General features: G+C 36.7%; 1 protein-coding gene across 1 annotated transcript in view; it reads right to left on the bottom strand.

Annotated features, from left to right (window-relative positions):
• The window catches only part of BMPER (BMP binding endothelial regulator), a 437,547-nt gene that overhangs the window by 179,163 nt on the left and 243,343 nt on the right, over positions 1 to 15,041 (bottom strand). Inside the window, exon 7 of the mRNA XM_007953989.2 lies at positions 14,499 to 14,598. Within this exon, the coding sequence (XP_007952180.1) occupies positions 14,499 to 14,598 (100 nt within the window). The remainder of the gene's footprint in view (positions 1 to 14,498; positions 14,599 to 15,041) is intronic.

The following is a 15,041-nucleotide window of genomic DNA, read 5'->3' as shown; positions in this document are numbered from 1 at the left end:
TATATATATATATATAAGAACTTGATGGACGGCACATAGCAACAACAACATATATATATATATGTTGTTATTTGCCATCGAGTCGGCCCCAACTCCTAGCGACCCCTCCTTGGGTTTCCGAGGCAGTTATCACTACGGAAGTAGGATTGCCCAACCTTCCTTCCGAGTGATTATATATATATTATATATATAATCACTTGATATTTGTTCCTCTAGAGAACTCAGACTAAGAAAAATTCCAAACTAATCTTTTTTTTTCCTTTTTGCCTTCTGGTTCATGCAAATTAATATGAGTCCACCCTCTAGTTAATGGTTTACCCTCCCTTCTTCTCCCACCCCTGATAGCCATCAAAGAAAATTTATTTTGTGTGAAATCTTTTTCTTGGCTTTTTAAAATAGGAGTTTCATGTAATATTTGTCCTTTTGTGATTGACTAATTTCACTCAGCATAATGTCCTCTAAGTTCATCCACGTTATGAAATGTTTCACAGGTTCATCATTGTTCTTTAATGTTGCATAGTATTCCATTGTGTGTATGTACTATAGTTTGATTAAATGATGGGCATTGAGGTTGTTTCCATCTTTTCACTATTGTAAATAGCGTTGATGATCATGGGTGTGCATGTATCTGTTTGTGTCATGACTCTTCTTTCTCTAGGATATACACCTAGTTTTGGGATTGCTGGGTCATACGGTATTTCTATTTCCAGCTTTTAAAAGAAGCACCACACTGTTTTTCACAGAGGTTGACCCACCAGCAGTGGATGAGAGTTTCTTTGCCAACATTTGTTGTTTTCTCTCTTGTTAAATTGTTTTTATTATTGCTGGGGTGAAATAATATCTCATTGCTGTTTTGATTTGCATTTCTCTAATGGCTAATGATTGCTAGTATTTCTTCATATGTTTGTTGGCTGCCCAAGTGTCTTCTTTGGTGAAGGGTCAGTTCATGTCCTCTACCCATTTTTTAATTGGATTATTTGTCTTTTTGTTGTTAAAGTGTTGAAATTTCCTATAAATTTTAGAGAGAACAATTATTTTTAATAACTTTGTTAACCTTTTTCCTATCATCTATTTACATGTACTTCATATATTTTGTAAGGGATATTAAACCCCTTTTGGCAAAAGACAGTATTAAAAAATAATAATAATAGATAAGTACAGTCATGCTTTCCCTCTTCATCAATCAAAATGTCTTCTTTGCAGCTTCATAGATTTGAGGTCCTTTCATCCCTTAGAATGAATAATCTTTTCCTGTCTCTATAGCCTATTACTTTTACTACTAGTATAGTACTAAATTCTGTTGCATAAATTAATTAATGAGTACGTAGATGACCAAAAAGACATTTCAACAAGTTTATCCCCTTGAACAAATATGACCAAAGCTTAAATATCCTTCAATAAAATGTAAATTTTACAAAAAGGAGAAAAAAAAAAAAAAAGATTGGAAAGCTCTTAGCACAGTGCCTGCTACTAGGTAAATGCTTCCAATAAGTGACAGATGGTAAGTATTATCATTACGTTTTTAGCTGCTTTCATTGGCCAATTCTCAGAACTAGATTACCAGGTCTTTCTCCCTAGTCCATCATAGCCTGGAAGCTCTGCTGAAACTTGTTCCACATCATAGCAATGCCCAAACTTTCACTGACAGATGAGTGGTGGCTGTACCTGAGCTCTAATGGCTGGGAATTGAACCATGGTCTCCCACATGAAAGGCAAGAATTCTGCTACTGAACCACTACTTCATCACATTATCTTTATAGTGAAAGCATAATTAAGCTATAATGCTGGGCTGAGTACTCTGAGAGGTGCATAGGGAGCTCAACCTACATTGACATTTGAGAAGGCTCTTCTGTGAAAATGAGAAAGGAGAGGAAAGGAATATTGCAATGCAAAGGCAGAAGCATGTCATGTGAACTAATCCTGGGCAAGGGGAAATTAATAGCAAGTCGGTGTCCAATCAGCCGAAAGTATAATCAGTCGAAGATTTCAGTATCTAGAAAGCAACCTTTTGTTTGTGTGTTTTTCCTTTCTGTCTTTTGCTGTGTGAGCATTTTTCTTTTCACCTCCAAAGAATATCTAATCTGACTTTTATTGCAAACTCATCATGCTACCAAATAAAATAAAGCATTCAATAGAGTGGGTAAGAGAGGCAATGTACAGCTTGATTTTATGCTACTTTCACATCATTCCATTCTCATTTGGGAGAATTATGATTTTCAAGTTGTCCTGAGACTTACTGTTTGTTCCTTTTGTAGTCTGTCCCATGACCAGAGTAAACAGAAACACCTGCATTCAATACAACAATGATTGTTCATGTGGGAAGATCCATGCTAACTCAAATGAGTCCATAGTACCAGTTTCAAAGCACTAATCAAAGTTACTTGCCTTACAGGCCAGGCCCAAATGCCACCTCCTCTGTGATGACTGCCCCATTTAGATGGTAACCTGCTTCTATTGTGATCCATAATATCATTTGTCTATCACAGTGAACTAGCTAATTTTACTTGAGAAGCATGAACACACATTGGCCACCCAAGACCTTATTAGTAAAAATTCTTTAATCAGGTATGTCTAAATAATTCTCCTTTATTCTTTCAACTATTCATATATATGTTAAAAGTATATAGATTAAGTAAATATTTAATTCATATTTATTTTTACAAGTACATATACATGTAGGAGAAAAGCAAACATTAACTGAAGAGTTAGTAAAATCCAAAGGGGAGAAAATTGTCTTAGTTCAACAAAATATGCTTATTTCTCAATTTAGGTGTAGAAAGATAAACTTTAGAGCATGGCAATAATAAGCAGGGAATAAAAAGAATAAATAAAAAGAAAGTTTTGGAGTTTGGGAAAGCAAATTATGAAACAAAGTAAAAATGATTCAAGAAAGGGGTATGAAAAGTAAATTACAACAACCAACCAACTTGATCTCACAGACATATACAGAATACTTCACCCTACAGCAGCACCATATACATTTTTTCCAGTGTATATTGAACATTTCCCAGAATAGACAACATTGCTAGTTAACAAAGCAAACTTCAACCAATTTAAGAACATCAAAATACTACAAAGCATCTTCTCAGAACATAATGTGATAAAATTAGAAATCAACAACAACAGGAAGATCAAGGGAAAAAAATCAAATACATGAAAACTAAATAACACCCTGTTTGAAAACTGCTGGGTAATAGAAAAAAGAAAAAAAATGAAACAAAAAAAGAAAATGTTGACTCAAACAACAATGAAAACACAATATACCATAATCTTTGGGACACAACAAAAGAAGTACTTAGAGGATAATTTATAGCAATAAATGCACACATTGAAAAAGAAAAATAAGTAAAATTTTAGCAGACAGTGTCACTGGAGAATTCAACCAAGCATTCAAAGAACAGCTGACACCAATTCTGTATTACCTGTTTAAGAAATAGGAAAGGATGCAATACTCCCAAATGGATTCTACCAAGCAACCATAACACTGATACCAAAATCAGGCAAAGACACCACTGAAAAAGAAAATTATAACATTCTTTTCCAGTGCACATGGAACATTCTCCAGAGTAAGCCGTATGTTAGGCAACAAAGCAAGCCTCAATAAATTTAAAAACACTGAAATACTACAAAATATTGTCTTGTATCACAAAGCTATAAAATTAGAAATCAACAACAGGGAAATCAAGGAAGAAAAAAAATTAAATAACATGCTGCTTAAAAACTACTGGGCAATAGAATAAATTGAAAAAATGAAATAAAAAAATTCCTTCCATTGAATGAGGAGGAAAACATAGCATACCAAAATATTTAGGGTATACCAAAGTCAGTGCTAAGAGGACAATTTATAGCAATAAATGCATATATCAAAAAAAAAAGGAAGAACCCAAATCAACACCTTAATCCAACACTTCTAATAATTACCAAAAGAATAGCCCCCCCCCAAAAAAAAAAAAAAACGTAGTCATCAGAAGAAAAGAAATTACAAAGATTAGTGCAGACATAAATGAAACAGAAAACAAAAACAAAACAAAAAAATCATGACTTTCTTTGAAAGGATTGATAAAATGGACAAACCATTGGCACATTTAACAAAAGAAAGGATGGAGAATAGGTAAACAATACATATAAGAAATTAAACAGGCAATGTCACAAGAGAACCAATTGAAATAAAAATGATCACAGAATACTATGAAGAAGTGTATTTGAACAAATTTAAAAATCTAGATGAAATGAAAAAAATTTCTAGAAACACACTACCTACTGAAACTAATACACACTGAGGTGGAAAAATTGAACAGACTCAGCACAAGGGAAGAAACTGAACAGTTCATAAAAAAAATTCCCAACAACAACAAAAAAAAATCCTGACATAAATGTCTTCATTGGTGAATTCTACCAAATATTAAAAAACGAGATGTCCCCAATTCTGTTTTAACTATTCTAGAACATAGAAAAGTATAGAATATTCTCCAATTCATTCTATGATGCAAGCATAACTCTGATACTAAAGTCAGGGAAAGACATCACTTAAAAAAACAAAAATTGTTGATCAATATCCCTCATGAACATAGATGGAAAAATTCTCAAAAAAACATTCTAGCTAATAGAATCTAACAACTTATCAAAAAAAAAAAAAAACAAAACATAATCAAGTGAGATGCATACCTAGTACACAAGGAAAGTTCAATATAAGAAATACAATTCACATAATCCACTACTTAAATAAACAAAGGAAGAGAACCACACAATTGTAACATGCAGAAAAGGCATTTCACAAAATCCAACACCCATTCCTCATAAAAGTGCTCAGCAAAATAGGAATAGAAGGGAATTTCCTCAACATAATTAACAACATATATAAAAAATCCACACCCGACATTATTTTCAATGAAGAAAGGTTGAAAACATTCCCCTTGTGAATGGGAACCAGACAAGGATGTCCTTTATCACCACCCCTATTCAATATTGTATTGGCAGTCCTAGTCAGGCAAGAAAGGGAAATAAAAGGCATCCAAAATGGCTAAAATGAAGTAAAACTATTTCTGCAGATGGTACAATCCTATACATAGAAAATTCCAGAGACTCAACAAGAAAACTACAGGAATTAATAAAAGAATTCAGCCAAGTGGCAACATACAAAAAATGAGTCAGATTCCTCCACACTAACAAAGAGAACTCTGAAAAGGAAATCAGGAAGGCGACACCATTTAAATAGCCACCCCAAATATCTAGTACTTAGGAATAAATCTGAGAGACACAAAAGACCTATACAAAGAAAACTACAAAACATTACTACCAGACACCAAAGGAGACCTACATAAATGGAAGAATATACCATGTTCATAGACAGAAAGACTTAACATTTTGTCAATAGTTCCCAAAGTGATATACAGATATCATACAATCCCAAGGCAGATTCATTCTTTAAAGAAAGGGAAAAACTAATCAATTTTATATGGAAAGGAAAGGGGCCATGTAGAAGTAAAGCAATACTAAAGAAGAAGAACAATGTAGGAGACTTCACACTCTCCAATCTCAAAAGCTATGATACATCTACAGTATTCAAAATAGTCTGGTATTGGTACAATAGACACATAAACCAATAAAACAGAATTTAGAATCTAGAAGTAAACCCATCCACATCTGGACAGCTGATCTTTGACAAAGGGATGAAACACATTAAAATGAGATGAGATAGTATCTTCAATGAATGGTATTGGCAAAACTGGATATCCATTTGCAGAAAAATGAAACAGAATCCATATCACTTACCATATACAAAAACCAAGTCAAGATGAATCACAGACTTAAATGTAAGTCCTAAAACTATAAAGGTCATTAAAGAAAAAACAGTGGCAAACTTAGGGGCCCTAATACATGGCATAAAATACTTTATGAAACATAACTAAAAATGTGCAAATAGCAGAAAGCAGATGGCTGGGACATCATAAAAATTAAACATTTATATGCATCAAAAGACTATACCAAAAGAGTGAAAACTGAATCTATCGACTGGGGGGGGGGGGCAATGGCAAGGATATATTGGATGAGCTATTAATCTCTAAATTTATAAAAAATTTCAACACATCAAAAACAAAAATATAAATAATCTAATTTAAAAATGGGCAGAGGACATGAACAGATACTTCACAAAAGAAGATATTCACATGAACAAACACATGAATAAATACTCATGATCATTAGCCATTAAAAAAAAAATCACTGCCATCCGACTCATAGTGACCCTTCCTTGGGTTTCCGAAGTGGTGTCTCTGCAGAAGTAGATCTCCCAGTCTTCCTGCCAAGGAGTGGCTGGTAGGTTGGAACTGCCAGCCTTCCGGTTAGCAGTCAAAAGCCTTAGGCATTATGCCACCAGAGAGAGATGCAAATCAAAACAATAATGAGATATAATCTAACTCCTGTATTAATAGCAAAATCCAAAAAGCAGAAAACAACAAATGCTGGCAAGGGTATGGAGAGATTGGAACTTTCATACACTGCTGGTGGGGCTGTAAAATGATGCAACCACTTTGGAAAATGGTATGGTGTTTCCTTAAAATGTTACAAATAGAAATGCTATATGATCCAGCAATTCTACCACTAGGAATAAATCCTAGAGAAATAAGAGCCATGACACAAATTAGTATATATAACCCCTGTTTAGCACAGCACTGTTCACAATAATGCTCATCAATAGATGAATGGGTAGACAACTACGGTATGTACACACAATGGAATGCTACAGATCATTAAAGAACTATGAATCTGCAAAACACTTGATAACATAGATGAATGTGGAAACACTATGTTGCTTGAAATTAGTCAATCACAAAAGGACAAATATTGTATGAGACCACTACTGTAAAAGTCAAGTAAAGTTTCCACAAAGAAAGAAACATTATTTGAAGGTTACCAAGGGTGGGAGCCTTCAAATAATGTTTCTTTCTTTGTGGAAACTTTACTTGACTTTTACAGTAGTTTGAAGGTTACCAAGGGTGGGAGCGGGAGCTCTGGTAGCATAGTGGCTAAGACACTTGCCTGCTAACCAGACGACTGGCGGTTCAAACCCACCAGCCACTCCTCGGAAGGAAGGTTGGGCAATCCTACTTCCGTAGTGATACTGCCTCGGAAACCCAAGGAGGGGTCGCTATGAGTATGACTCGACGGCACATAACAACAACAACAACAACAACAAGGGTGGGAGCAGAAAGAAAAAAAAAATAAGTTGCTAACTAGAGGGCAGACATACATCAACTTGGGTGAAGGGAAAGGCAATATACAATAAAGGGGAGGTCAACACAAAATTATCAAGGCAATAAAGATACTAGAAGGAACACAGAGTTAAAGGCAACAAAGACAAATACTATACATACATACACACACCTGCAATAACATTAATAACAATAACATTAATAAAGCAGTAACAGTAATAATGAGTGGATGTCCACCACTTGTCAGTCAGTGTGTCATACTATGGTGGCTTCTGTGCTGCTGTTAGGCTTGAGGCTATGTCACCAGCATTTCAAATACCAACAGGGTCACCCATGGTGGACAGGTTTCAGTGGAGCTTCCAGACTAAGACAGTCTGAGAAGAAGGAAGGAGCCATCCACTTCTCAAAGAACTGGGCAGTGAAAACCTTATGAATAGCAGTGAAATATTGTCTGATATATTATTAGAAAACTTTGTGAATAGTCCTAAGCATTGTCTGATATAGTGCCAAAAGATGAGCCCCTCAGGTTGGAAGGCACACACAATACGATTGGAGAAGAGCTGCCTCCTCAAAGTAGAGTTGACTTTAATGACATGGATGGAGTAAAGCTTTCAGGACCTCCATTTTCTGATGGGACACTATTCAAAATGAGAAGAAACAGCTGCAAACATCCATAAATAATTGGAACATGCAATGTATGATCAATGTAGGAAAATCGGAAATTATCAAAAATGAAGAGAAATGTATAAAGGTCAATATCCTAGGCATTAATGAACTGACATAGACTGGTTTGGGCCATTTTGAATGAGACAGTAATATGATCTACTAAGCTGAGAATAACAAATTGAAGAGGAATAATGTGTCATTCATCATCACAAAGAATGTTTCAAGATCTTTTCTGAAGTACAATGCTGTCAGTGATAGGATAATATCCATACTCCTATAAAGAAGACCAGTTAATACTACTATTAGGAGTAGTATTAACTGGTAGTATTAACTATTCACATTCACATCAAATTTACACACCAACCACTAAAGCCAAAGATGAGGAAACTGAAGATTTTTACCAACTTCTGCAGTCTGAAATTGACTAAATATGAGATCAATATGTATTGAATATTACTGGTGATTACAATGCAAAAGTTAGAAACAAAGAAGAATCACTGGTAGTTGCAAAATACTGCCTTGGTGACAAAAATTATGCTGGAGATTGCGTGATAGAATTTTGCAAGACCAATGACTTATTCATTGCAAATACCTTTTTTCAACAACATAAACAATGGCTATACACATTGACCTTGCTATTGACCCACTTATTATTAATGTTATTGTTTTATTAATGTTATTCTTATCAGACCAATCACATTTGTGGAAAGAGACAATGGAGAAGCTCAGTATCTTCATCCAAAACAAGACCAGGAGCTGCCTGTAGAACAGACCATCAATTGCTCATATGCAAATTCAGCTTGAAGCTAAAGACAAAACAAGTCCACGAGAGCCAAAATATGACTAATTATATCCCACCTGAACTTACAAACCATCTGAAGAATAGATTTGACACACTGAACACCAACAATAGAAGACCAGATGAATTGTAAGATGACATCAAGAACATCATTCATGAAGAAAGCAAAAGATCATTAAAAAGACAGGAAAGGAAGAAAAGACCAAATTTGATGCCAGAAGCAACTCTGAAACTTGCTCCCAAATGGAGAGTAGCTAAAGCAAATGCAATAAATGATGAGATAAAAGAGCTGAACAGAAGATTTCAAAAAGCAGTTCCAGAGGCAAAGTCAATTATTATTATAATGAAATATGCAAAGACCTGGAGTTAGAAAACCAAAAGAGAAGAACATACTCAGCATTTCTCAAGCTGCAGGAACTGAAGGAAAAGTTTAAGCCTCAAATTGTATTATTGAAAGATTCTACAGGCAAAATATTGAATGATGCAGGAAACCTCAATAGAAGAGTGAAGGAATACACAGAGTCACTATATTAAAAAAAAAAAAAAAATTGTCAATGTTTATCTATTTCAGTAGATGGCATATGATCAAGAACCAACGGTATTGAAGGAAGAAGTCGAAGCTGCACTGAAAGAACTGGTGAAAAACAAGGCTCCAGAAATTGATGGAATACTCATTGAGATGTTTCAACAAATGGATGCCACATGGGAGGTACTCACTCATCTATGCTAAGAATTTGGACAGCTACCTGATCAACTGATTGGAAGAGATTCATATTTGTACCCATTCCAAAGAAAGGTGATCAAATAGAATGTGGAAATTATCAAACAATATAATTATTATCACTTGCAAGTAAAATTTTGAAGATCATTCAAAAACAGTTGCAGAAGTACGTTCACAGGGAACTTCCAGAAATACAAGCTGGATTCAGAATAGGATATGGAACAAGGGATATCATTGCTGACATTAGATGAATCTTGGCTGAAAGCAAAGAATATCAAAAAGATGTTGACTTGTGTTTTATTGACTATGTAACAGCATTCGACTGTGTGTATCATAACAAAGCAAGGATAAAATTGAGAAGAATGTGAATTCCAGTATGCTTCACTGTGCTCATAAGGAACCTGCACATAGACCAGGAGACTGTTGTTTGAACAGAACAAGGGGATACTAAAACCAAAACCAAATTCACTGTCATCAAGTCGGATCCAACTCATAGCGACGACTCCTTGGTTTTCCGAGGCAGTATCACTACAGAAGTAGATTGCCCCATCTTCCTTCTGAGGAGCGGCTGATGGGCTTGAACCACCAGCCTTCTGGTTAGCAGTCAAATGCCTTAGGCACTAAGCTAACAGAGTTCCTAAGTGATACTGCATGGTTTAAAACCAGGAAGGATGTGTGTCAGGGTTGTATCCTTTCACCATACTTATGCTAGCTGTGTTGTTGTTGCTGCTGTTGTTTGCTATTGAGTCAGTCCAGACACATAGCGACCCCTCCTTGGGTTTCCGAGGCAGTATCACTATGGAAATAGGAATGCCCAACCTTCCTTCCGAGGAGTGGCTGGTGGGTTTGAACTGCCAGCCTTCTGGTTAGTAGTCAAGTGCCTTAGGCACTATGCTACCAGAGCTCCTTATTCTAGCTGTATGCTGAGCAAATAATCTGAGAAGCTGGACTATTTGAAAAAGAACACAGCATCAGGATTGGAGGAAGGCTCATTAATAACCTGTGATATAGCTGACACAACCTTGCTTGCTAAAAGTGAAGATGACTTGAAGAACTTACTGATGAAGATTAATACATACATGGATATAGTCTGCATTATGGATTATACCTCAACATAAAGAAAACAAAAATCCTCACAACTGGACCAATAAGCAGTATCACAATGAACAGAGAAAAGATTGAAGTTGTCAAAGATTTCATATTACTTGGATCCACAATGAGGACCAATGGAAACAGCAGTCACGAAATCAGACATCATATTGCACCTAGCACATCTCCTACAAAAGACCTCTTTAAGGTGCTAAAGAGCAGATAGATGTCTCTTTGAAGGCTAAGATGCACCTAACCCAAGCTATGGTATTTTCAATAGCCTCATAAGCATGTGAAAGTTGGACAATGAATAAGGAAGACCACAGAAGAGTTGATGCTTTTGACTAATTTGTTGTCATAGAATACTGAAATTATCATGGACTGCCAGAAGAATGAACTAATCTGTCCTGAAAGAAGTGCAGCTGTAATGCTCATTGAAAGAAAGAGTGGCCAGACTTTGTCTCACCTACTTTGATCATGATGTCAGAAGGGACTACTCCCAGGAGAAGGATATCATGCTTGGTAAACTGGAGGGTCAGGGAAAAAAAAAAAAAAAGGGAAGATTCTCAACAAGATGGGTTGACACAGTGACTGCAACAATGGGCTCAAGTATAGCAAGGTTTGTGAGAATGGCCTATGACCAGGCAATATTTAGTTCTGTTGTTCATAGGGTAGCTATGAGTCATAGCCAACTCAACAGCATCTAACAACAACAACAACATAAGTGAACGTATGGACAAACACACAAGCTGAATAGATGTGGGAAGGAGAACAGTGTTATACCCATGAATATACGTAAGTTTGACATAATGTATTTCTACATATGTATTTACATGTGCAACAAATGCAACTATGAAAATAATATAAAGCACACTAGGGGCAAAGGTCCGTAAACTTCTTAACCAAACCAAATGCCTTGAGGGACTTGGGGGGTCAGAATTATAGTCTTGGGGGACTTAAAGGTCAATTGGCATAACATAGTCCACAAAGACAATGTTCTACATTCCATTGTGATAAGTAGAACCTGGGGTCTTAAAAGTTTGTGAGCTGCTATCTAAGATGCAAGCATTGGTCTCTTCCCATGCAGAGCAAAGATTGAAGAAAATCAAAGATGCATCAAAACAGTGCTCCAAAGGACTAATGAACCACATCAACTTCAGCTTCCACAATCCTGACACCACAAGAACTAGATAGTGCCTGACTACCACTGCTGACTGTTTGAAAGGGATCACAGCAGGAGGTGCTGTACAGAGTGGGAGAAAAATGTGGAACAAAACTCAGAAGAAAAAAAAAAAAAGACCAGGCTTACCAGTGTGAGAGAGACTGGTGAGAGAGACAACAGCCCTTCAATCACCTTTCAAGCCTGGAACTGAACTCATCCAAACAATAGATAGAAGTACAAGGTGAACAATAACACCAGGGAGGTAGGCACCCCTTAGAAAAATGAACTATGTGAGATCAAAAGGGCAGTATTTGCCCAGGGATAAAGCTCAGAAGGCAGAAATGGCTAGGAAAGAAGAATGAAGGGAAATGGTAAACATGGAAGGAAGTAGAGAGAGTGTTGCTCCATTGTGGGGATTGCAACCAATGATACAAAACAAAATTTGTATGAATTGTTGAATGGCTCTGTAAACCTTCACCCAAATCATCATAAAAAGTTAAAAATAAATCATTTTTTTTCTTACTTTTATTGTGGTGAAAACTAAAAATGAATAAATTTTAAATATGTTGTTGTTGTTTGCCGTCGAGTCGACTCAGAGTGACCCCTCCTTGGGTTTCCGAGGCAGTATCACTATGGAAGTAGGATTGCCCAACCTTCCTTCCAAGGAGTGGCTGGTGGGTTTGAACCGCCAGCCTTCTGGTGAGCAGTCAAGTGCCTTAGGCACTATGCTACCAGAGCTCCTTTAAATGATATAGATAAATAATAAAGATGTCATTCACAGAAAAAAAGAAAAAAAGGAGAAGAAGAAGAGGAGGAAGTAAATTACATGAGTCAGGAGCCCATATAGAAGACACAACCAGAGAAATGTTTTCAGAAGCAAAATACCTAATAGCTAATAGCCTTTAAGAACTAAACCAGTTGCTATTTGAGTCCATTCTGACTCACTGCAAACCAGTGGGTGTCAGAGTAGAACTGTGCTCCATATGATTCTCAGTGGCTGATTTTCCAGTAGCAGAGCACCAGGCCTTTTCCTGAGGCACCTCTGGGTGGACTCAAACCTCCAACCTTTGGTTAGCAACTGAGAGCATACCCATTTGCATCTCCCAGTGACTCTTTTAAGAACAAAAGAGTGTAATATTCCATTTTATGTTGTTCATCATGTTTCATTGAAGTGATTATCTCCATGGCTTACTGCTACAGCAGTAAAATCTGCTACATAAGTCTTGATTCTGTGGCAGCACAGGTTATAAAAAGACTTGGGAAGTGTAATGGGGGAAGTGGTCTCTGGAAAGACAAAGTGATGTGAAAAAAAGAGGGAAAGACAGCAGAACAGAGAGAGAGAATCAGCAGGAGTAGAAACACAAAGCCAAAGGCAACTGGGGAAATATCACCCCTCTCAAGGATCGCTGGTGATCCTAAGGGGCTACCAGATGTTCTACTATATATGGAAGGTGGATTTAGCTACTTTTATCTGAATCTTAAATAATCTGACCTCAACAAACTTGAGGGACCAGTCCTCCGAGAAGGATATTATGCTTGGTAAAGTTGAAAAAGGGTCAGCGAAAAAGAGGAAGACCCTCAACAAGAAGTATCGACACAGTGGTTGCAACAAGGGACTCAAACATAGTAAAGATTGTAAGGACAGTGCAGGACCAGGCAGTGTTTCTTTCTATTGTACATAGGGTGGCTATGAGTTGGAACCAACTCAATGGCATATAACAACAATAACAATAACTAGATCAAGGGCCTAGGAATCAGTAAGAGGCTGACATATGGATTATAAATAAAGGCCAGAATATCTCAAGCTCTAGACACTCTCCATCATGGCTTTTCTCCTTTGAAGTAGCAACTTGCTGCCTTTCTGTGTCATTAGGGAAGGAGCCGTAGCAGAATAGAGCACAGGTTTCGAGATTTCACTGTCTTGTGTTCAGATATCAATTCCATGACTGTCTTCTTGGAAGTTATTTCCTCCTCATTACACTCATAAAACTAACAGCAGCACCTATATTATACATAAGAACTATATATACATATACTATATATTTTTATAGCTTCTTGAGAAGATTAAATGGGAAAAAGCAAATAAGGTACTTAATATGGTGGCTAAAACAAATTGCTATTGAGTCGATTCTGACTCATGACAACCTCCAGTGCATAGAGTAGAACTGTGCTCCATCGGGCTTTTGATAGCTGATTTTTCAGAAGCAGATCACCTGGCCTTCTTTTCTGATGCATTTCTTGGACTTGAACATCCAACCTTTTAGTTAGTAGCTGAGCGCTTTAACCATTTTCACCACTCAGGGATGCCAACATGGTACCTAACACATAGTTAATGCTTAATAAGCCAACATGGTACTTAACATACAGTTAATGCTTAATAAAAAATAGTTAATGCTCTCTTTTTGTTGATTAATCATCATTCTCTTTTAAACCTCTTGCTTTGGGGCATGTTATCCTCCTACATAATTTTGCCTCTAAAATTAACACTAGTCTACAGTCCTTCATATTTACTTCCAAAGCCTTTAAAATAATTTTCTATTAATAGTCCTATACTCATAGACATTTTCTTCAATATTGTTCCTGTCGACAAGAGGATACTTATCTCAGGCATGTGACTGACCAAGCTTATAGATACAAGGGAAGAGAAGAGGGAAGAAGCACCTGTGAAGGTCTCACAAATGAGCTCAACCTTGGACAGACCTTATCTCATGTAATTAGAGGAGGCAATCATCTCCAACAAAACATGAAATGGGACAACTTGAGAATGTCAAGACAACACTGTGGATGAACACTCAGCAGAAACATGAAGAATAAATTACATTGTTCTTTGACCTGAAAATGATCACTCACCCAAACACTTGGGGCAGCACTGTCCTGGGGGAATGTGACTAAGATGCTGAGGACAGGAGAGAATGGGACAGACTTCTCTCACGCACTGTGTCCTGCCTCCCTGAAGAAAAGAGAGAGAGAGAAAAAAAAAAAATTTAGAAAAGTAAGTGCACATACATTGTATATACCCCAGATATCTGGAACAAACCTAATGTGTTTCTGTAATATCAAGTAGCTGAGTTGACTACTCAGGTCTAAGTAATTTCTCCCAAGCACTTTCTTATCTTCCCTGTAGCCTGTACAAACTAACTGCAAAAAGACTGTTCCTGAAGAGATGATTTCAGCACCACCTCCTCCCATTAACCACCATCTTTTATCATCTTTTTCTTCCTCAGGACTGGTTTTGGAGGAGTAGTTTGAGGGAGACCAACTGTTTTAGTTTGCCTGAGGGGTATGTGGGAATTTCAGTGCTAAAATCAGGTAAGTCCCAGGCAAACTGGGATGAGTTGGCCAATTTAATAGCTCACTGTCTCTGTTTAAACGCACACTTCTCCCCACAAAAAA

This window comes from Orycteropus afer, unplaced genomic scaffold (genome assembly GCF_000298275.1).
Source record: "Orycteropus afer afer isolate SDZICR_OR568_19922 unplaced genomic scaffold, OryAfe1.0 scaffold00422, whole genome shotgun sequence".
Taxonomy (NCBI): domain Eukaryota; kingdom Metazoa; phylum Chordata; class Mammalia; order Tubulidentata; family Orycteropodidae; genus Orycteropus; species Orycteropus afer.
Note: the sequence above shows the minus strand (reverse complement) of the source record. Positions and strands in the feature narration are given on the sequence as shown.